The sequence below is a fragment of the Coregonus lavaretus genome, assembly GCF_964263955.1.
Source record: "Coregonus lavaretus genome assembly, chromosome: 24".
NCBI lineage: Eukaryota > Metazoa > Chordata > Actinopteri > Salmoniformes > Salmonidae > Coregonus > Coregonus lavaretus.
In genome coordinates this window covers 30158635-30183129 of record NC_140011.1, presented here as the reverse complement: position 1 = coordinate 30183129, position 24495 = coordinate 30158635, and the positions used below count along the sequence as shown (strand labels likewise).

Below are 24495 nucleotides of genomic sequence, written 5' to 3'. Positions count from 1 at the left end.
GGGCGAGAGAGAGAGAAATGAGAGGGAGAGGGAAGAGAGGAGGGGAGGTAACCTCAGCGCGATGTAAAGTGTAAAGTAACCAGTGACTGATTGTTGGGAAGAAGCCTGGGGTGTGAGTGTTTGTGCATGTGTTATGCGTGTGTGAGGGGGAGAGGGGGGTATATGTCGTGAGGGGGAGAGGCGGGTATGTGTTGTGAGGGCAAGAGGAGGGTATGCGTCGTGAGGGGGAATGCGTGTCTGAGGGGGAGAGGGGGGCATGCGTAAGTGTAGACATGAGTGAAAGGGGAATGGGGCATATTGCAGAACGTAACTGCTGGCGAGCTGCTTTACGTAACAACGGCATTCATTAATAAGACAGAGATGCCATTGCGCTTTTTGTCAGGACTTCCATAACAATCTATTTATTTCACAAAGCCAGGCCTGTTCAGTGGCAGGAGAGATGAAGTGGGGGCATACTAGGTAGGCCTGGTAACCCTGGTCCTGAGGCTGCATGCTGCATGCACTCAGGACCATAGAGATAAAACTGCCCAGGACTGCTGTCTACAGTTTAGCATATTTAAAACACCATATCTATAGATGTATTTCTGAATTTTAAAACGGCACTCCTGTATGCCAGTATTTCTACTTACTTATTTCTACTACTATGTACAGTATATTTCAACACATATGATCCTGGCTGTTGTCTCAGAAACCATTGGATAATGGACAGTACAGTATGTTTGCTCTACCTTAAACACCTAACATGATCTCTCTTGAAATACAAAACTGTCCTCCTAAAAACATAAACACACACACCTGTACAACTCATTTATAAACTATTGGTACTTAACAAAACCCCCACCTTTTTCAATACTCATCACACTCTCCACTGTGCCTCCTTCATTTTTATAACATAATGACCTGAGCAAAAACATTACTCCTGTGTCTAGCAATCACTAAACATGACACTAGCACAAAAATAGCACCTGCTTGTGCTTCAAGTCTGGCTTTTGTTTTCATTGTCTTGCTCTACAACCTCTATTTAATTCGGCCCAGCCAATTGGATAAAGGTAAGCTAGCAGACTGACCCCTTTGCAGCCTCTTTTAGAGTCCTCGTTATTGTATAATAAAAAAAGACAATGTCCATACTACATGTGAAAAAGAGTGAGAAAAAGATGGTCATTCAGAAATGGTCATGTGTGGATTGACTGTACATTAGGACATGGAACACAAATAATGCAATTGCTTCAAGAATATCGTATACAATATTTTCCCATTTCCATAAAAAAAAAAAAGTGTCATGCTAAGCCCAAGGTCTCGTTTACAGATGAGCCCTGTATAAACATCAATACACATCAATACACATTATACACATCAATATTAACAGCAATACATGAAAAGCAAAACACAATCATAGAAAACAAACATTCTTCAGTAAAAAGGACCTTAATAGTAATCTCCAGAGTTAGCCTCCCCTGAGACCGGAGCTGTGTTCGAATACTCATACTAACCCACTAACGGTACTATTTGTGACCTAAATTGAGTATGTAGTATGCTTATTGGTCATAGTATGGATATAGTTAGTATGCCAAAAGTTCCCGGATGTCGTACTACATTACCCAAAATAAGAAGTATACAATCAGTGGACACTATTTCCGTGCTTTTAGGGCCCATAATGCAATTCTTTCAGAAATGAGCGTGGCTTTACAACTGTTACAGATTTGAAGAAAATGGTGGAAAATATGCAGCCCAAGTCCAACGAGAGTGGATACAAATTCATTGCTTTAAATAATTATGACAAATGCTAAGAAAATGTTGAGCAATGTAATAAAGTAATGACTTTTCAAATAAGTTGGCTGACAATTTGTATTTTTTTTTTAGTGGGTTGACAATTGGCTGACAATTTGTTAGCTACGCTATCCTTACGAACCGCATAGCATATCATTACAGCAGTATGTACCGGTATTTTAGCTAGCTACCTAACGTTAGTTGGCTACTAATACGTCGAACTTGTCAGTATATTAACTATGTGCTATCTAACTAACTACCCAACGTTTATTGACTTGATTATTCACGTCATTCTTAGCTTAGCTAAGTGGTACAGTCGTTGTGTGTTCTCAATGGACATTGTTAATTCGGTACGTTCGTAAATTCGTGAGAATAACTGATGAATTTACGAACGCTCAACACCTGTTGAATATGGCAGGTGTCAGTAAACGTTGGCAAAAAATCATAATTAAATTGTTGCCAGCAGCACAGTTACAGTCACCAATGCTCTGGATTAAAACAGCCTAACGATCTCTGCTAGGGTGAGTAGAATGGTCAGAGTAAGGTGTTCTCTCATTTGTATCTGGAAGTAGCTAGCAAGCTAGCCAACGTTAGCCCGTTAGCTTGGGTGCTTGACTGCCTTTGTGAGGTCAGAACGCTCGGATCAACCCTACTCCTCGGCCAGAGCGTCCAGTGTGCGCTCTGAACGCTCCGAGAGCGAAACGCTCTGAATTTACGAACTGACAATCTGACAACGCTCTAAATTTACGAATGCCCAGAGCGCACTCTGGCACTCCAGATTGAATTTACGAACACACCCTTCGTAAGATGTCTAGCTAGTAATTTGTTATACTAACAAGCTAGCAAGAGGTTGCATAGCAACAGCATCAACTTCCGGTAAACAGGCGTAGCGCTAGTACACTCAACTGAAAGGATACTGTTTGTTTACAGTATACAAAAATGAACTAATAGTATATACTCATTAACTATGTAGTATACAGTATGTTAGTATGGGTATTCGAACACAGCTCGGGTCTGGTATCTCGTACGTCTGTAAGTTAACAATGAAGTAAGGTTCGGCGGAAGTTTATGCAGGAGGGCTTTATAAACAAAAATAGACTTCAAAGAGGGCCAGCCTACTTTCTGATACAGAATGTATTCGATTTTATTTGATTTATTAGGATCCCTATTAGTAGCTGCATTCATATAGACAATATCGCTATAGTCTATAACCGGAATGAATGTTGATTGAATTATTTGTTTTCTGCTGTTTAATGAAAGGCATGACCGATTCCTATAAAATAAGCCAATTTTTATTCTGAATTTCTTAACTAACTCATCAACATGCTTTTTGAAAGATAGCTTTTCATCAATCCAGATGTCCAGATATTTACAGTGCCTTGCAAAAGTATTCAACCCCCTTGGCGTTTTTCCTATTTTGTTGCATTACAACCTGTCATTTAAATGTAATGGACATACACAAAATAGTCCAAATTGTTGAAGTGAAATGAAAAAAATAACTTGTTTCAAGAAATTCAAAAAAATTAATTACGGAAAAGTGGTACGTGCATATGTATTCACCCCCTTTGCTATGAAGCCCCTAAATAAGATCTGGTGCAACCAATTACCTTCAGAAGTCACATAATTAGTTAAATAAAGTCCACCTGTGTGCAATCTAAGTGTCACATGATCTCAGTATATATATACACACCTGTTCTGAAAGGCCCCAGAGTCTGCAACACCACTAAGCAAGGGGCACCACCAAGCAAGCGGCACCATGAAGACCAAGGAGCTCTCCAAACAGGTCAGGGACAAAGTTGTGGAGAAGTATAGATCAGGGTTGGGTTATAAAAAAATATCAGAAACTTTGAACATCCCAAGGAGCACCATAAAAAAATTGAAAGAATATGGCACCACAACAAACCTGCCAAGAGAGGGCCGTCCACCAAATCTCATGGACCAGGCAAGGAGGGCATTAATCAGAGAGGCAGCAAAGAGACCAAAGATAACCCTGAAGGAGCTGCAAAGCTCCACAGCGGAGATTGGAGTATCTGTCCATAGGATCACTTTAAGCCATACACTCCACAGAGCTGGGCTTTACTGAAGAATGGCCAGAAAAAAGCCATTGCTTAGAGAAAAAAAGAAGCAAACACGTTTGGTGTTCGCCAAAAGGCATGTGGGAGACTCCCCAAACATATGGAAGAAGGTACTCTGGTCAGATGAGAAGAAAAAAAAATTGTCCATCAAGGAAAACGCTATGTCTGGCGCAAACCCAACACCTCGAGAACACCATACCCACTGTGAAGCATGGTGGTGGCAGCATCATGCTGTGGTGATGTTTTTTGTCTGCAGGGACTGGGAAACTGGTCAGAATTGAAGGAATGATGGATGGCGCTAAATACAGGGAAATTCTTGAGGGAAACCTGTTTCAGTCTTCCAGAGATTTGAGACCGGGACGGAGGTTCACCTTCCAGCAGGACAATGACTCTAAGCATACTGCTAAAGCAACACTCGAGTGGTTTAAGGGGAAACATTTAAATGTCTTGGAATGGCCTAGTCAAAGCCCAGACCTCAATCCAATTGAGAATCTGTGGTATGACTTAAAGATTGCTGTACACCAGTGGAACCCATCCAATTTGAAGGAGCTGGAGCAGTTTTGTGCCAAGCTTATAGAGACATACCCCAAGAGACTTGCAGCTGTAATTGCTGCAAAAGGTGGCTCTACAAAGTATTGACTTTGGGCGGGGTGAATAGTTATGCACGCTCAAGTTCTGCTTTTTTGTCTTATTTCTTGTTTGTTTAACGACCAAAAAATATTTTGCATCTTCAAAGTGGTAGGCATGTTGTGTAAATCAAATTATACAAACCCCCCCAAAATCAATTTTAATTCCAGGTTGTAAGGCAACAAAATAGGAAAAATGCCAAGGGGGGTGAATACTTTCGCAAGCCACTGTAGGCTAGCCTGACTTCCCACACCTGCAGCAGTGGATGGCATTGGGAGGCGTGGTAGGCTGGTGTTATGGACAGGGGTTGTAGCCACTGGCCGGCTGCCGGCTGTTGGTAAATTCCCAGGATCAGAGCCAACTCCCAGGGCCGGTAGGTCCACCTCCACTGGGGTAAATCTGTTTGATAGCCGGATCAGATCTTCCAGGATAGATGGAGGCCGACCAGACTGCCTCCCTCCCGACTTCCGAAGCCTGGGTAGTGACCAGTCTCTCCCCTGGGCAGCGGAGTTGAGTTTACCATCTGCCCGGTGGAGTGGAACAGATCAGCGCTGCACGACTCATTGGCACCCTGGCTGTAGGAGGCACTCAAGACCAAGATGCGATTTGCTTGGGATGCAGCTAGGTCAGTGAAGTTTGAAAGCAGGTCCTGCTTTTGTCACAGCTGAGCTAACAACCAGAGAATCTCTTTCCGAAGCTGCTTGATGGTGATGCATTTAGGGCAGACAAACCCCCATCCATCGATCAGTTTCACCCTTTCTCTCTCCTCTTGCATGGAAATCATCTCGCACCTATCGCATTTGGCCTGCTAGCCAGTAGGATCCAAGCTCAGGTCAGGTTGGAGTGGTCCCAGCCACAGGGGCTAACCACGATGCGAGCTTGTAACTAAGGGTGAGTGGTACGATGAAAACACAAATCCAATCGCTAACCCAAAACGAAGCGCCGTAGATTAGGCATTAAACAGACTAAAACAAACTAAGAATTCACATGCCAAATGAATCGAAAAACACTGGCAACACACCAATCAGACATATTTTGCCTCGAGTGTTGATTTGAACACGTACACATGCTGATGCAATGTCATGCATGTATGGGTTTTACACAATATGTACATATGTACTATTTTAATTTGATCACTCTGTTGTCGCAGAGAATTTGCATTTGTAGTATATTAGAGGTTTAAAAAGGCTCCTAAAGTTTGATTTAATTCCACTTTCAAATGTCAGACTTGATCCTAACCAAAAATGTATCAACCCCTACAAACATTTATATTTATTATAATCTACTTAATAATTCACATTTCCTGTTGCTGCAGGTTTATTTTCCTGTTCTGAGAAAGTGGTCAAATTAAGAAAGGGGGCAAATACTTTTTCACAGCACTGTAAACAGTGCCTTCGGAAAGTATTCAGACCCCTTCACTTTTTCCACATTTTGTTAGGTTACAGCCTTATTCTAAAATTGATTAAATGTTTTTTCCCCTCATCAATCTACACACAATACCCCATAATGACAAAGCAAAAACAGGTTTTTATACATTTTTGCTACTTTATAAAAAAAATATTACTTTACTCAGTACTTTATTGAAGCACCTTTGGCATCGATTACAATCTTCTTGGGTATGAAGCTTGGCATACCTGTATTTGGGGAGTTTTCTGCAGATCCTCTCAAACTGTCAGGTTGGATGGGGAGTGTTGCTGCACAGCTATTTTCAGGTCTCTCCAGAGATGTCCGGGCTCTGGCTGGACCACATAAGGACATTCAGAGACTTGTCCCGAAGCCGCTCCTGCGTTGTCTTGGCTGTGTGTTTAGGGTTGTTGTCCTGTTGGAAGGTGAACGTTCACCCCAGTCTAAGGTCCTGAGGGCCCTGGAGCAGGTTTTCATCAAGGATCTCGCTGTACTTTGCTCTGTTCATCTTTGCCTCGATCCTGACTAGTCTCCCAGTACCTGCCGCTGAAAAACACCCACACAGCATGATGCTTACACCACCATGCTTCACCGTAGGGATGGTGCCAGGTTTCCTCCAGACGTGACGCTTGGCATTCAGGCCAAAGAGTTCAATCTTGGTTTCATCAGACCAGAGAATCTTGTTTCTCATGGTCTGAGAGTCTTTAGATGCCTTTTGGCAAACTTCAAGCGGGTTGTCATGTGCCTTTTACTGAGGAGTGGCTTCTGGCTGGCCACTCTACCATAAAGGCCTGATTGGTGGAGTGCTGCAGAGATGGTTGTCCTTCTGGAAGGTTCTCCCATCTACACAGAGGAACTCTAGAGCTCTGTTAGAGTGACCATCGGGTTCTTGGTCACCTCCCTGACCAAGGCCCTTCTCCCCCGATTGCTCAGTTTGGCCGGGCGGCCACCTCTAGGAAGAGTCTTGGTGGTTCCAAACTTCTTCTATTTAAGAATGATGGAGGCCACTGTGTTCTTGGGGACCTTCAATGCTGCAGACATTTTTTGGTACCCTTCCCCCAAAAACAAAAAAATGTATGCACTCACTAACTGTAAGTCGCTCTGGATAAGAGCGTCTGCTAAATGACGGAAATGGAAATGGAAATGGAAATCTGTGCCTTGACACAGTCCTGTCTCGGAGCTCTATGGACAATCCTCATGGCTTGGTTTTTGGTCTGACATGCACTGTCAACTGTGGAACCTAATATAGAATAATGTCCAATCAATTAAATTGACCACAGGTGGACTCCAATCAAGTTGTAGAAACATCTCAAGGATGATCAATGGAAACAGGATGCACCTGAGCTCAATTTCGAGTCTCATAGCAATGGGTCTGAATACTTATGTAAATAAGGTATTTCTGTATTTCTGTATTTTTATAAATTTGCAAAATTTCTAAAAAAACAGTTTTTGCTTTGTCATTATGGGGTATTGTGTGCAGATTGCTGAGGATTCTTCTTTTTAAATCCATTTTAGAATAAGCCTGTAACGTAACAAAATGTGGAAAAAGTCAAGGGGTCTGAATACTTTCCGAAGGCACTGTATCTGTACATTTGAACAAATTGTACATGCATGCCTACGAGGAGATAATATTGTCATGTGCATGCATTATGTCTGTTAACCAGGAATCTTAGATTACCCAATTGTTCGAGGATTAACATCACCTCCCAATCTAATATGATTGACCTATATCTGATGGCAAATTGGTGCTTTCCGCTATCATGACAGAAATTGCCCATTATACAACAGTGACAGACTGTGACTACAGTACAGTACGTGCTCATTTCTAATAATGATTAGATATTGTCATTATTTGCGGCACAGTGAATTCAAACTACGAGGTGAGCTCAGGGAGAGGGAGCCATTGTGCCATGTGCAATGAGTGGTGAAGGAGAGGCGAGAGAGTGACAGAACTGGTCTCACCCTGACTATCACATTACCTCAGTGCCCACCATTAAACATGAGTCTGGCCTGGCCTCTCTCCACGGCCCCTTCAGCACGCCCTCTCCCTCCTCTCTCTTATTCTTAAAGGGACACACCCTCACTACAGCACACAACGCCATTATTTTCCACATCACAACTATTGTCCTTGATTCAGTGAACTGGTGACGTGTGCTCTAGGTAATAGGGTTTGAAGTGCATCCAGTTATACAGTTTCAAATAGTACGGTTTCATATGGACTCAAAAGGGTAGGCTATTGTACTTGACTGAAATCATGTTTGTGAAGTCATACTAACACTTAACACATGCCTTGCGAGCAAAAGTGCGTATCTGTTTATCAGAAAGCAGTTTTGTAGTTCCGTAAGCAGAAGAGGCGCTCCAGTGTGCCCATTATACCAGACTAGCTGCATGTTTAGAATGGAAGCCTGCCGACCGACATCGTGCCTAATCTTTCCCCTGGGGTTTATGCATTCACATTAGCATAATGCATACTTTGTCATGCGATCAAGTCAGTGGCCTACATGTACCATTAACTGGTCAACTGAACAATGTCACCTTTTATTTGAGGGTATTTTCATACATATCTATTTTACCGTTTAGAAATGAACTGAACAAATAAACCCACCCTTCAAGTGTATGACAGTCTGTACATTCAGAGAGGGACATGGGTAATATCATTCACAATGTGGGGATATTGTTGCATTATCATGAAGAAATACACATCACACCACCTCCTCAGCAGTTATTTAAAAAAATGTTTTAGTCATTTAGCAGATGCTCTTATCCAGAGCGACTTACAGGAGCAATTAGGGTTAAGTGCCTTGCTCAAGGGCACATCGACATATTTTTTAAATAGTCAGCTCTGAGATTCGAACCAGCAAACTTTCAGTTACTGGCCCAACACTCTAACCGCTAGGCTACCTGCCACCCAGTGCCCAGTTATCTAAAGAGGCATTACCTCAGACAATGCAGTACGGCAACTAGAACGCTGAAATTGCACGTTGAAATGAGCTCTTGCACCATTTTTTGTAATAACTCCTTTTATGGCCTCTGAAAAATCAGTGATGTGCAGCTTTCTAACCGGTTTGGCTGGCTCTGCCATTTTGAGAGCTGGGGCAATCAGGTGCCTGAAGCAGAAGAACAATACTATCCTTTCTGTTTGCGTTGTGTGATGCTTTGTTGTGTCTTTGTTCTGCTGTGTCAGACAGTCTTCCAAGAGTGGACCTCACTGACTGACAGCTTTGGGAAATGCGGTCTCTCTTTCTCTCTCGCTCTGTGACACGTCCGAGGAGTATAGTCTGGCCAACAAAACTAGGCCACAGCGTGATTTCACATTTGTTACACAGCCAATAGCATACAGCCTGTCCTGTCACAATGTGCATCTATTTATCACAGAGTCCCACGGGCGTTAGCGCACTCTCAACTTGTCCGAGCGCTGAATACAGCGCATTCACTGTAATATATGTGCAGTATTTCAACACATTACATGCAGTGTATTCACACAATAACTACATGATGTAAGCAAATGTTAATAATCCATAAAAATGGTGCAAATGTTTTCAGCATTTTTGTAGACAGTATTTTTGAAGGCAATCTGTTTGTTTTCTGTTGTAGGCTAGATGTCCAAAGCTGAGAGAATTGACTGTTTTTATGAACCGTGCACCTGTAGGATCACAAACTGGAGGTTGAGGCAGAGATCAGGCTTTGAAGTGGAATGAAAGAGTGAGGGGCACCTGTCGACTTGAGTCAGTTATTTACCACTGTGATAGTAAATAAACAGTACACCTGATATCAGTTTACCAAGCCTTAGGTAGACAGAGAAGGGAGGGTAGAGGCCAGGGGAGATGGGAGGGGAGAGGCCAGGGGAGATGGGAGGGAAGAGGCCAGGGGAGAAGGGAGGGTAGAGGCCAGGGGAGAGGGGAGGGGAGAGGCCAGGGGAGAGGGGAGGGAAGAGGCCAGGGGAGAAGGGAGGGTAGAGGCCAGGGGAGAAGGGAGGGGAGAGGAGAGTGGCTTGGGGGAGAGACATTAATCTTGCATCTGTTTCCGTTTCACACCCTGGATACCATTTGTGTTTGCTTTTGTGTGTGTGAATGCGTGTGTGTGTGGATGTGTGTGTGTGTATGCACGTGTGTGTATCCATGTATGTATGTGTGTGCATGCGTGTGTATGCATGTGTTTGTGTGTGTGTGATTGCTTGCGTGTGACTCAGCTCTGAATGGGTCTATTGTAACACAGGGCTGCATGGGGAGATAGATGGGAGAAAGGCCTGTTAGAAACAGCAAAGAGGAAGTGAGCACAGAGAGGGACAGTATGGCAACACAGCTGGGGTTCCGAGATACAGGTCAGGGCTTTGACCAAGAGAACGTGTGCTGTGTCCTCAACATGCCTTTTAGTGGACACACAGCTTTGGGGGTATGATCTTTTGTGTACTTTGTGTGTGTCACTATCTACATGTTTGTGAGTGTGTATTTGACTAAGGGTATTTTGTGTGTTTGTGTTGAGACGTTTATGAAGCAGCTCAGCTCCACCTCTCAGCTCTTATGCTCTAATTCATCATGACTCTGTGCTCATTGCTCATGTCTCTCCTCTCCTTCTTTTGTTGGCAGAAACAGGGGCCTTCAGTTGCCTGAGTCGAGGAAACAGAACAGAATATCGCCCAGAGAGAAGGAGGCAGACAACGCACGAAGGACTGACGTGGATTACTGCATTCACAAAGATAGGGAATGGCGACGTGAGAGCCATGAGGGAGGAGAGCGAGGGGGTTTTGTTGCATCTACACATCATTCCCTGAACACTGTTTCTACTAACACCTCCCTCCCCCTTCCTGCTCCACAAGCTTCCTAAGGGGGGTAACCCCTGATATGACCCCCAGCCCCCGTGGCATCAGGTAGTCCTCCCACCATGTCCTGGTAGAGCTCTATGCCAACTCTAGTCCCAAAGCCTGGGATAAACCCACAGAAGGCCAACGGACAGCCCCTAGACCACGAGGATAATTAAATATTCCTGAGTCATTCCTGCTCTGTGGTTCTCATTTCTCTCTGTGTGCTCTGAGTGGCAGGTTTGAAGGAAAGTGTCTCTCTCTGTCTTCCCATCAAGCCCCTGCAGCATTAAGGATTCAAACATAATCCTATCCCTGCTCTGACATACATTCCTTTCTTCCTTTGCCTAGTCTCTCACCTCTGCTCCTTTTGATATTTCTGATTATTTCGGTTTGATCCCAGTCACGCCACTTTTGCCACCCGGCACGTTCTCCTCTGCGATCACCACGTTTTCCTCAGTGTTCACCGCGTGGCAGACGACCATGGGTTGCCGGCAGAGTTCGGAGGAGAAGGAGGCGGCGCGGCGCTCCCGGCGGATCGACCGTCACCTGCGCTCGGAGAGCCAGCGGCAGCGGCGTGAGATCAAGCTCCTTCTGCTGGGCACCAGCAACTCTGGCAAGAGCACTATTGTCAAGCAGATGAAGATCATCCACAGTGGAGGCTTCAATCTGGACGCCTGCAAGGAATACAAGCCCCTCATCCTCTACAATGCCATTGACTCGCTCACACGGATCATCCGCGCCCTCGCCACGCTCAAGATCGACTTCCACAACCCTGACCGCGCCTACGACGCCGTGCAGCTCTTCGCCCTGACCGGGCCGGCCGAGAGCAAAGGGGAGATCACAGCGGAGCTGCAAGGGGTAATGAAGCGCCTGTGGGACGACTCAGGGGTGCAGGAGTGCTTCTGCCGCTCCAACGAGTACCACCTGGAGGATAACACTGCCTACTACCTGAACGACCTGGACCGCATCTCCTCCAACGAGTTCATCCCCACAGTGGAGGACATTCTGCGCTCCCGCGACATGACCACGGGCATCGTGGAAAACAAGTTCACCTTCAAGGAGCTCACCTTCAAGATGGTGGACGTGGGGGGGCAGCGCTCAGAGAGGAAGAAGTGGATCCACTGCTTCGAGGGCGTAACCGCCATCATTTTCTGTGTGGAGCTAAGTGGCTATGACCTCAAGCTCTATGAAGACAACCAGACGGTAAGGGAAGCCATGGGGCAACGCATGCAACATTAGCCATTACACAACCAGTCAGTTCCTGTTCACACTCTGTCATCACACCCTTGGGGCGTGCTGTTATCTATGGCACTGTGGTGTTCTCCTCTTCACACTTCTCAGGGTGGATTACAAGGTCACTTCTTACCACACTACTTATTTCCGCAGAATTTAATATACTGGCCCAAGTTGACCTCTGGCATGTGTCCTCAGAATGTTGGAGGTAAATTATCAAGTAACAACCCCTATCTAACCATTCAAAGAGGAACATATATCTGACATTCTGTGTAGATATGATATTTATACCGAGTGAAAGCATGAAAAGGGAAGACTGTATTCATAGATAGAGGGCTAACTGTTGTGAGAAGCATTGAGAGCAGATAACGCAAGAGCACATGAGTCTGATGTTATCTCTGCTGCGGCATTGCTACTTCTATACAACCTTCTGCATTTCCCTGAATCCTACTTCTCATAAAACAATATAGAATGCTTCCGTCATGGTCTACAGGAAGTTTCCTTATCTACAATATATTTCCCGGAAAACATGTTAGTTACAGAGAGGTTTGGATCTTAGCTGTTAGAGAAAGGAAGGGAAAGTTGCTGCTGTGACAGATAACAACAGTGCATCGCGTTCTTGTTTGTAACCTTTAGCTATACTCTACCTTCCTGTGGCAATTGTGGCCTGGAAATTCACGTGTAACATAAATAAGACAAGATGTACTAGGTCCTGGCTGAGTTAGTACATGAAATCAATTAGTTTTAGTGAGTTATAAATACATTATTCAGAGGAAAATGCAGTTAGGTGTTAATTGAGTTCACAGTGTAAGGTGTGAGGGTGTACCTGTGAGAATTAGCAGCTCACGAGGGCACTGTTCAGCTGTGGGACGTTGCAGGTGCAGGAACAATTGACTTCCTGGATGAGATGGGGGGAAATGAAGAGAGAGAAGGAGAGGAAGTCAGGAATGGAGAAGGAAAAAAGGGATTGTTAGGAAATCAGAGCCCCACTCCTCCCCTCCCCTCCCCCGTCTCTGAGACCTCAGCCAGTGGACATTATTTACGAACTCTGGTTGTGGTTGACAGCCATAGCTGATTTGGGGCCTTATCAGTCAAATGTATGTTGGAACAGTTTACACAGCTTTCCCCATTATTGCAAGAGGCTTTTTCAACCCAATGTGTTTTGAAGGTTTGAGAGATGGGCATGAATAATATGAATACTATTTTAATTGTTAATTAGATCCTGTGTAATGTTGATAGACCTACACAGTGGTTAGTATTCCAATCAACGTCATATGAAGAGTTGTGTTTAGAGAAACATTTTGTTCTGGTGCAAACTAAGTTCTGGTGAATTTCAAGCCTTCAAGCACATCATATGATGTATGATGTTAGGAATGACGAAAACAGCTCCAGCAGTATTGGTGTCTGACTCTGACGCATGTTTTTCTGTTAATACACAACATGGCCAAAAGTAGGTGGACACCCCTTCAAATTAGTGGATTCGGCTATTTCAGCCACACCCGTTGCTGACAGGTGTATGAAATCGAGCACACAGCCATGCAATCTCCATATACAAACATTGGCAGTAGAATGGCCTTAGTGAAGAGCTCAGTGACTTTCAACGCGGCACCGTCATAGGATGCCACCTTTCCAACAAGTCAGTTGGTCAAATTTCTGCCCTGCTAGAGCTACCCCGGTCAACTGTAAGTGCTGTTATTGTGAAGTGGAAATGTCAAGGAGCAACAACGGCTCAGCCGCGAAGTGGTAGGCCACACGAGCTTACAGAACGGGACTGTCGAGTGCTGAAGCGTGTAGCGCGTAAAAATCGTCTGTCCTCGGTTGCAACACTCACTACCAAGTTCCAAACTGCCCCTGGAAGCAACGTCAGCACAAGAACTGTTCGTTGGGAGCTTCATGAAATGGATTTCCATGGCCGACAGCCGCACACAAGCCTAAGATCACCATGCGGAATGGCAAGCGTCGGCTGGAGTGGTGTAAAGCTTGCCGCCGTTGGACTCTGGAGCAGTGGAAAACGCGTTCTCTGGAGTGATGTCACGCTTCACCATCTGGCAGTCCGACGGACTAATCTGGGTTTGGCGGATGCCAGGAGAACGCTACTTGCCCGAATCCATAGTGCCAACTGTAAAGTTTGGTGGAGGAGGAATAATGGCCTGGGGCTGTTTTTCATGGTTCGGGCTAGGCCCTTTCCTGTTTCAGCATCACAATGCCCCCATGCACAAAGTGAGGTCCATACAGAAATGGTTTGTCGAGATCGGTGTGGAAGAACTTGACTGGCCTGCACATAGCCCTGACCTCAACCCCATTGAGCACCTTTGGGATGAATTGGAACGCTGAATGCTCGTGGCTGAATCGAAGCAAGTCCCCGCAGCAATGTTCTAACGTCTAGTGGAAAGCTTTCCCAGAAGAGTGGAGGCTGTTATAGCAGCAAAGGAGGGACCAACTCCATATTAATCCCCATGATTTTGGAATGAGATGTTCGACGAACAGGTGTCAACATACTTCTGGTCATGTAGTGTATCTTGAAACCGTAACATCAAATCCTCACACACAATGGACACAAATCCTCGGGTAGCATTATGTCTCAATGTGTCTCATAAACCTTTGAAGCCAGATTAGAATGCGTCTGAAGACAGGCAGGGATTGGCAAGGAGACTAGCAGGGAGACATGGAGGGAGTCAGGGAGAGAGACAGCATTAGGGCTGGCCCAGATTCTCAGTGGCTGGCCTGCAGCCTATCTCCCCAAGATCCCCCTATACCTCCTCTGAGGGAGTTGACACCGCTCATTCTCAAATAGCAATCTCTCTCTCTTCCCACTCTCAAGAAGGAATGACTCGGTCTTAGACAGGAATATATTTTGAGGTATTAATTTTTTTTTGTGTGTATCGGTGCAGAAATCTTTCTTTGATGGACTGTGAGACAAGAAGGAACGCCTGGCATTATTTCTAGGCAGTTTACTGATGCCATTGGTTTTTGTCATTGTATGTGTATGTTTGATGGTCTACGTTCAACTGTTATTAATCAAAAGGGACGGTGTTGGATGGGTTGAGGTTGAAAGACATTGTGAAACAGAGGGGGAATGGGACTGCTAAGGATAGAGGAGTCTTTAGGTTAGAGATAGGGAGAGAGCGGGAAACAAATGATCAAGATAAAGCTACCTAGAGAGCCATAGCAGAACTGGGAGAAGAGTGACTGAGTGCTGAGGTTTCTCCACAAAGAAAAAGCGCTGGATCTACAATTACATGAGTAATGGAGCGGGTATGGCACTATAGTATAACCTACTCAATTCACTAACAACAGTCATCATTCAACCATGCCCTATAACAAAATGGACCCAGTTGCAATGGTTACCTTAAACTGCCATATTTCACAGCTGTTTTAACATCCTTTGCGCAATTGGCTGATGTTGAATGTAAAACATGGATTATATAATTTTTTTTGCCAAGGCACGCTGGTACCTGATTGGATTAGATAGCCCATGTGATGTTTCTCTGCCATTGACAGACAAGACCAAATGATGAACAAAATGATGTAACAAGAGCATAGCTAATTGTTCAGCTTTGGAGTATTGGTTTCTGTGAGCTGTAATGACTTATAGTGCTTGCCTAGTGCTTGATCTAGGGGAGAGGTGAGAAGGGGAGAGGAGAGAAGATAAGAGAGAGTGGGTAGGGTGTGTGTCTGCCTGGAGATTTTATCTGCAGGGAAAGGACAGGACAGGTCCAGAGGGAACAGTTTGGATACAGGAGGCTAGGGGAACACATGATGACCTTTGACTATGATACGCTAACATGTAATAGAAGGCTGAATGACAGCAAAGAGGGGAGTGCAGCATCAGCTGAAAAACCAGCAGGAAATGAATTGGCAGAATCATGAGTACTGTAACCATAGGAATAGGAATTAGATCTCGACTCTCTCTTATTCCATCACATGTAGTGTAGTACTGGATCACTGGTAGGGCATGCTACACAGGGATTTTAGAGAGGATGTCTGTCTTTATGAAAAAAAATGACAGTCTTGCAATTATTTTCCCACCAACCCATATTCCCTGATGCATTTTCCCTGTCCCATCCCTGTCTTCATAATGAATTGGTTGCCATGGCTTCAGTTGCCTAGCAACAGACCAGTCAAACGCTCCTAATCCTGGGCTGTTGACAGTGAGCTGTGACTAGGGGGGAGGAGGACCGTACAACATACAGCAGCACTGGAGTGAATAGATATGAGGTGTGTGCACGTACGCGTGTTCTGCCTGCATGGGTGCGTGTACTGTAAGTAAATTACTGTTTGTATGCGGTAGGGAGGGCTCAACAACTGGGTTGCATACTGTGTGTATGTGAGGTGAGAACAAAGTACAAGGGCTTGTTGGTTGGAGTGGTGTACAGTGGACATACATTTCAAAGAGCTGTTACAGTGACCTGTGATTGCGCTCTAAGCCCCATAGACATAGTAGAGATGTTAAATTAAAGTGTCCAGTGACTCCAGAGAGGATCCAGAATAGGACCATACTTATCAACAGGTTTAAAATCTCCTAAGGAGCGTAGGCATACTTTCTCACGCTTCAATTTAACAAGTTAATATAAAAAGTCCTAATTAAACGAGTTAAGGTAATACCATTCTATGTTAATGATTGGGGAATTGTGTCTAATTGGAAACTGGGTTTCACAGCAGATAGGATGACATAGAGCAGGGGTATTCAACTCTTACCCTACGAGGTCCGGAGCCTGCTGGTTTTCAGTTCTACCTAATAATGAATTACACCCACCTGTAGTCCCAGGTCTAAATCAGTCCCTGATTAGAGGGGAAGGATGAAGTGGAACAGGCTTCAAGGTCCAGAGTTGAGTTTGAGAGACATAGAGTCATTCCACTCTTGGCTTAGCTCTTGAAACACTCACCAACTATGCAAGAAAGTGTAGTCAAGATTTAAACATAATTTATGATCTCAAACTCAGTCAGTCCTTGCCTCTCATAATCCACATAGAGCATTTCTACAAAGCCACCTGTGTTGTTTTCTCCCACCCATGCTTGTAAACCGGGAGCGTCAAACTCATTCCACAGAGGGCCTAGTGTCTGCAGGTTGTTGTTTTTTCCCCTTTCAATTAAGACCTAGACAACCAGGTGAGGGGAGTATGTTACTAATCAGTGACCTTAATTAATCAATCAAGTACAAGGGAGGAGCGAAAACCTGCAGACACTCGGCCCTCCGTGGAATGAGTTCGACACGTGACGTAAACCAACACACAATAAAGTGCACTGTGTTGTAACCCAACACTTTTGCCTGTAAACAATAGGGGTGTCTAGCAAGCAGTAGTAGCCATGTGAGTTATTCTTTAGAGTCCTTGATGAATGTATACATTGTAAATCACAATTATTATGGTATGGGGAATGTATGGGGGACATCAATGATAATGAAACATTGAAACTTACAAATTACTTGTGGAACATTCTTGAATTCAAATCATCCTGGAATTAAATGTTGTTTATAGGCTGCACATTTAGTTGAATCTTGCAGAACCCAAGGCTTTTGATTGGATGTTGCAAAGAGCAGCAGCACAGTGTACAGCCAGCGAGAGGAGAGGGAACTCAGCGACAAGAGAGAGGGATGGGGTGGAGGAAAGAGAGCTAGAGACAGCTAAAGAGGATCGGGTGAAAGGAGAGAGAGAAGGTAGCATTACAAAACAAAGAGAGTGAGAGAGAGTGATATATTACCTTGATGAATAATAGTGTATGTGTATAGAGAGCCCTTTTCTTTGAGGCTCTGGCAATTATATGGTAGTGCCATATGAAGCTAACCTTCATTAATTGAATTATGGAGGGGTGGCTGTTCACTCACTCCAGCGATATATATTTACTGGAAACAAAGCATTAACACAGGGTTGAACCTCCTCATTAATACTTAAGCTTAGGCTTGTGTGTCTAGAGTGCTCAGGGAGAAGGGGCAGTTCCAGGAGGCCATGGAGAGGGAGGGTGATGGTGTGTGTAGGGGCTATGGGAGGGGGGAGCTTCATGCTGTGTGCTGCTACCCTGGTATCCACTCCCCTTTCTCCCTCTCCCTCAGTGAAGCTGTAACTCTTACTATGATGGAGTGGGCAGGTACGGAGTATAGAGGGTCCCAAAGCACAGTGAGTGGGCTGCTGCCTTCCTCTTCACGCAGCAGGGCTCTGGCGTATAACCTCTGAGAACACGTGGAGGGCAGGAGCCACTGGCTCTGACCTTATTTAGTGTACACTGCTCCGGGCCCTGAGCTCAGTCCCTAAAATCAAATCACTTTTTATTTGTCACATGCGCCGAATACAACAGGTGTAGGCCGTCATTGTAAATAAGGATTTGTTATTAACTGACTTGCCTAGTTAAATAAAGGTTAAATAAAAAAATAAAAAATAAAAAAATATAGTGAAATGCTTACTTAGAAGCCCTTAACCAACAATGTAGTTTTAAGAGAATTGAGTTAAGAAAATATTTACTAAATAAAATAAAATAAAACATATAAATAATAAACAAGTAACACAATAAAATAACAATAATGAGGCTATATACAGGGGATACTGGTACATAATCAATGTGCGGGGTACAGGTTAGTCGAGGTAATTTGAACAGGTAGGGGTAAAGTGACTATGAATAGAAAATAAACAGCGAGTAGCAGCAGTGTCAATGCAAATAGTCTGGGTGGCCATTTGATTAATTGTTCAGCAGTTTTATGGCTTGGGGGTAGAAGCTGTTAAGGAGCCTTTTGGACCTAGACTTGGCGCTCCGGTACCACTTGACATGCGGTAGCAGGGAGAACAGTCTATGACTTGGGTGACTGGAGTCTTTGACCATTTTTTGGGCCTTCCTCTGACACCGCCTAGTATATAGGTCCTGGATGGCAGAAAGCGCCTTACGGTCGGATGCCGAGCAGTTGCCATACCAGGCGGTGATGCAGCTGGTCAGGATGCTCTCGATGGTGCAGCTGTATAACTTTTTGAGGATCTGGGGACCCATGCCAAATCTTTTCAGTCTCCTGAGGGGGAAAAGGCATGGCATGCCCTCTTCACGACTTTCTTGGTGTATTTGGACCATGATAGTTTGTTGGTGATGTGGGATGCCTACTTATGCCAGAGAAAAGAGCCTGCGTCTCACGCCACTGCACCGGTTCCTGTTTGGAGAATCCCTAAGCTCCACCAAGAGCTACTTTAGATCCACAACAAGTCTGTATATTCAGATGATTGGTTCATAGAATTTATAGTATAAAGGCATCTGAGTTTATTTGCCTAGTCCCTTGTTTAACATTGCACATCTCTCTCTCTCTCTCTCTCTCTCTCTCTCTCTCTCTCTCTCTCTCTCTCTCTCTCTCTCTCTCTCTCTTTCTTGATCTTGTGATTTGCTCAGAGCACCATGATGTTTTGTGTAACCTTTTAAACAGCAGCCCAGTCTTCGAAATGAGCTCCTCCCTCAGTCACAAGCTACTGGATACACACCACATGCCTGCAGCCTCCCCAGCCCCATACATACATCTCTCTCTCTCTCTCTCTCTCTCTCTCTCTCTCTCTCTCTTCTCTTCTCTCTCTCTCTCTCTCTCTCTCTCTCTCTCTCTCTCTCTCTCTCTCTCTCTCTCTCTCTCTCTCTCTCTCTCTCCCTCTCTGTCTTTCTCTCTCTCTCTCTCTCTCTCTCTCTCTCTCTCTCTCTCTCTCTCTCTCTCTCTCTCTCTCTCTCTCTCTCTCTCACTCACTCACTCACTCACTCACTCACTCACTCACTCACACACACACACACACACACACACACACACACACACAAAGGCACATTTTTGCAGTACGTCTACTGTTAATAATTTTAACACCGGGGGGCTTTACTGTAATATCAAATCTATCAGGCCTAAGGTTTTTGTTTATCACATAGATATTGTACATCTTGGGAAAAGCATAATGCATGACCGAGCTCTACTTGCTGCATCTGTACTGATGACGTCAGTCAGATTGTTACAGTTTTTTACAATCACTTTGGCACTAATTTCAGAACCTTGACGTCATTTTTCAAAACTCTAGACACAAAACTCAAAACGGTCATCACTTGTAACACAGGCTGTCCAATGTTCAAAACATTGCATTGTGCATTCATATCTTTAAAGAAATCTTGCACTTGCACAATCATTGGTTTGCACACAAAAAACTAATTTATTGTGAAATACCAATGAAACGTTAATTTAGATCACCCACACACAAGCAACCGATAGTTTCACTGTGTCATTGTTCGTAAGATCATTAAATATTGTAGTACAAAATAGGTGATACATGTTTCATTATGGTACTACATGTAAATACATCCCTGTAAAAGTACTGCAGTAGTAGAGAGAATACTACAGACACAGTGGAATCATTGAACAAAATCTGAAATATATTGATTTAAAACAATACAGTACTGTAAAACATCAAATGCAGTGTTCCTCAACTTGCTTGCTTGTACAGTAAAAAGCAAAACATAGGAGTGATTACTGTACTTCTACATTTTCATCAACTCTGTCTTGTGGTTTTGGCCACAGGTTCTCATCTACATCACAATGGATGTTTTCATTAGCCAAACATCTTGGAAAAAACCTTTGGCCATGGCGAATTCAGGCCTGACACTGGTCTGCCGTGATGTCATTGCATGCGTCATCCATGGCCTGGAGAAGAGTGACTTGTTCATGAGGGCGCCTATCATAAACCTTCCATCTCCATGTGGAGAAAAATTCCTCAATCGGGTTAGGGAAAGGAGAGTATGGGGGTAAATACAGGGTGGTAAATTGTGCATGGGCCTGAAACCATGCTTGCACCATATGAGCATGGTGGAACCTGACATTATCCCACACAATGACATAGGTCACGCCACCAGCTCTACAGGCCTGATCGAGCTCATCAAGGAAGGTTACAAGGGGACCATAGAAACTGTGTCTGATAAAGAATGATGATGAAATATTACATCCATAGATAATGTAGTCTAATTGGTTCATGCTCCACGCTAATTGGTGACAATGAATCTCGTTACTTTGAAACTTTCATGATCTAAACATGGAATATTGTTTGTCTGTTTCCATACAACTATGCATTAAGAGCAATGCAACAGTTACTTACCATTTTGAGCAATTGTATCAATTGATAGTTGAATAATTGTAATGAAATGAATAGACACTCATCTGAAATGTAATGTGTGAATTGCCTTTTGAAATAGTAGTACTTTGATGTTAAGTTGTGTCATATTGAACAGGTGACTTTTGTTAAATGAACAAATGATCTTAGTTTTATGTGTATTGTATCCAAGCAATTGAAAAAAGTGTTAGTGTGAGTTTTGTGTCTAGAGTTTTGAAAAATGACATCAAGGTTCTGAAATTAGTGCCAAAGTGATTGTAAAAAACTGTAATCATTTCACATTTGGCTGCACCAACTGCCCAGCATGATCAACAACTGTTTCCTTGTTGTTCTTCCATCTATGACAACTACTCTACCCAGGAATATGTGCAAATAGTTTTCAGTACGCCAGGTAGCTTAGTGGTTAAGAGCGTTGTGCCAGTAACCGAAAGGTTGCTGGTTCTAATCCCCGAGCCAACTAGGTGAAAAATATGTCTATGTGCCCTTGAGCAAGGCACTTAACCCTAATTGCTCTGGATAAGAGCATCTGCTAAATGACAAATAATTATTTTAGGGAGCTGTAAAAGTCATTTTTGTTTTTACATGTAATGTGTTTTAGAGGTTTGAAACACAAACATTCACCAAAAATAGAATTTTTTGCTAAAAGAACTGGCTCCCTTTCAGGAATTTGGAAAACATTTTAGGAGGAAAATACAACTTATCCTAGGGGTTTAGATAATGCACAGCTGACATCTCTGAGGCAGCACAAAACAAATGGGTCTTAGTCTGGTGGTAAAAAACGAAGATCCACAAGATTGCATATTGCGTAATTTAATATGCCTCCAAAAATACAATCTAGCAATCATAGAACGAGAAGAGACAGTGAAGTTGTGTTTTGGGCAAAGCCAATGTCAGGCAGGCTATGCTTATGCTTCCATGGCTAAAGCGCAAGGGTTGAGTAAATATGTCATCACTGAGTATATGTTGGGCTTAAGAGATGTACTCAACCTATCAAGTCTATTCTGTCGCATAGTCCACTTGTACACACTGGCAATTGTTCCCGTACATGGTTCAGTTCAACGTAACACACTGTGGAGATTCCATGAAACGTAATACCTTTGATTTGAGATACATTTCATACTCATCTGACCTAAAAAACAAGTCTTTGATGTGTTCTTTTACTGTGCATAGTTCCAGTAACTCAGTTAGTGCTGATGTGGGCAGTAACAGTTCTCTACTCATGCTAAGGTTGAAGTGATAGAGAGAAGACATGTGCTCTGTTTTCCTGGGGGATGAGAGTTTTAAGTGCAGGTCTTTGTCTGACTGAGTCTCCAGTCCATGTTTACACAACATAGAAACCACACCTTTGGCTGCTCGAGTGGAAATATGTGACGTGCAGAGCAACAGCCACAAATATTTATTTATCTACACTACAGGCTCAAAACCTGTTCTCATTTTCAATGAGTTATTGGCAACATTGTATTTTATTTTTTGGCAGATTTAACAGTTGAAGCAAATCATATTCACAATCAATATAAATGACAGATTAAATACATTGTAATTAATTTAACGCAATCAAAGCTACATACAGCCTGTATGTAAAATAGCATTCAAAGGATCCTGTGAGATAGCTGGTTCATTGTTTGTTCAGCAGCCTCTTTCTTTTACATATCAATAGGCTGTGTCTCATGTCAGTACGCAAACACATTTTTTCATTATTGCTTCTTCTCCCTCCCTCCCTCCCTCCCTCCTCTCTACAGAGTCGTATGGCAGAGAGCCTGCGTCTGTTTGACTCCATCTGCAACAACAACTGGTTCACTAACACCTCGCTCATCCTCTTCCTCAACAAGAAGGACCTGTTGGCCGAGAAGATCAAGCGCATCCCTCTGACCGTGTGCTTCGCCGACTACAGAGGTCAGAACACCTACGAGGAAGCAGCGGTCTACGTGCAGCGGCAGTTTGAGGACCTCAACCGCAACAAGGAGACCAAGGAGATCTACTCGCACTTCACCTGTGCCACAGACACCAGCAACATCCAGTTTGTGTTCGACGCAGTCACGGACGTGATCATCCAGAACAATCTCAAGTACATTGGGCTGTGCTAGGACTGGGGATAGGGTGGGGGGAGAGCGGGCTGCTTGGCAGCAGTAGGCCCACTCGCTACCAGGCACGGTACACACAAGATCTGCCTGTCTGTCCATCTCTTTGAGGAAGTGAAAGAAGGAAAGAACCTGCAAGGGGGTTGGGATTGTCAGGGACGGGCTACAGGTTCAACCGACCTGCTTGAAATGTTAGAGTTGAGGGTCAAAGGTCAAGATGGGATTTACCCAAGTTCAGCATAAATGTGTTTGCACTGAATATATGAGTATGTAGAGACACACACACACACATGTACACACACATCCTTATTTTTGCTCACACACAAGGACTTGGGATCAACTGTCAAGCACTTGTTTGACATGGAAACACTGGAAACTGAAGACCGCTTCCCCTGCCCTCTGCCTGCCAAACCTGGGATTGAGCAGTCCGAGGTCTTTACTGTCAGTTTCAAAGTAACCTTTGTCTTTTTAGGTTGTCAATGAATGCTGCTTTACGAGTTGGGTTCACCAGGCAAGGTATGGGGAGATGATGAGTCACAGGTGTCCTGGGAAAATCATAGGAGGACATGACTTACAGGGTTTCTGTCCATAGGAGAAAACTGCCACAGTCTAAAGCTGTAAAGTAAAGTAAAGGGTATTTATCTACACACATTGTATCTCATTTTTTGAGGGCTGAATGGCTCTTCAAGGTTATTCTGTTTGTCTTTCTATAATTCTTAATTCTTTTTGTCAAACCTGCCTTTTAGAGCAGGTCTCTGACTTACCAGGAGAGTGTTACACGCCATAGAGTCGTAGAGTGTTCTCTAAGATCATTCCAGTTTCCAGCAACAAAGACTTAAAAAAACAGTGCCAATTTTAGTGTAAATAAAAACAGATCCCATCAATAATATTACCTTTTGGGTTTTTATTGACAGAAACATTAATAATAATAATAATATGCCATTTAGCAGACGCTTTTATCCAAAGCGACTTACAGTCATGTGTGCATACATTTTAAAACATGCATGATTTTGTTACTTTGGGATATTGATACATTTTTCTTTTGAATTTGTGTTCTGTTATTTTAGATTTAACTAATATATTCCCCAAAAATATATATAAAAGTCAAACACTGTGTAAGATTGTACAGCTGTTGTCTAAGAGGAATTTATTGAAAAGAGTTATATAAATTGAGATGATGGTGATGATGACATCAATGACAAGCTCATTACAAACCCAGCATGAGAACATAAAGTGGGTGGGGGGAGGATAAAAATAAATAATTGAAGACTGCAAAAAATATTAATTAGAAAAAACTAACGTTTCAGTTTAATCCTCCTTGCATTATCTATGTGGACATTGTTATACAGTGGGTTTGATGTGTAAATATACTGTAAGGTTCACTCTGTTAAAACAAACGATCAATAAAAGGTTGA

General features: G+C 43.6%; 1 protein-coding gene across 2 annotated transcripts in view; it reads left to right on the top strand.

Moving 5' to 3' along the window:
- Positions 1–23962, top strand: part of LOC311100139 (guanine nucleotide-binding protein G(z) subunit alpha) — a 55294-nt gene extending 31332 nt beyond the window's left edge. The window contains exons 2-3 of one of the 2 annotated variants that reach the window (XM_084140916.1): positions 10460–11877; positions 22742–23962. In XM_084140916.1, the coding sequence (XP_083997042.1) occupies positions 11155–11877; positions 22742–23086 (1068 nt within the window). In that variant the 5' untranslated portion in view covers positions 10460–11154 and the 3' untranslated portion in view covers positions 23087–23962. The remainder of the gene's footprint in view (positions 1–10459; positions 11878–22741) is intronic. The other variant, XM_084140917.1, reaches the window with a different exon arrangement.
- The last annotated feature ends 533 nt before the right edge of the window (positions 23963–24495 follow it).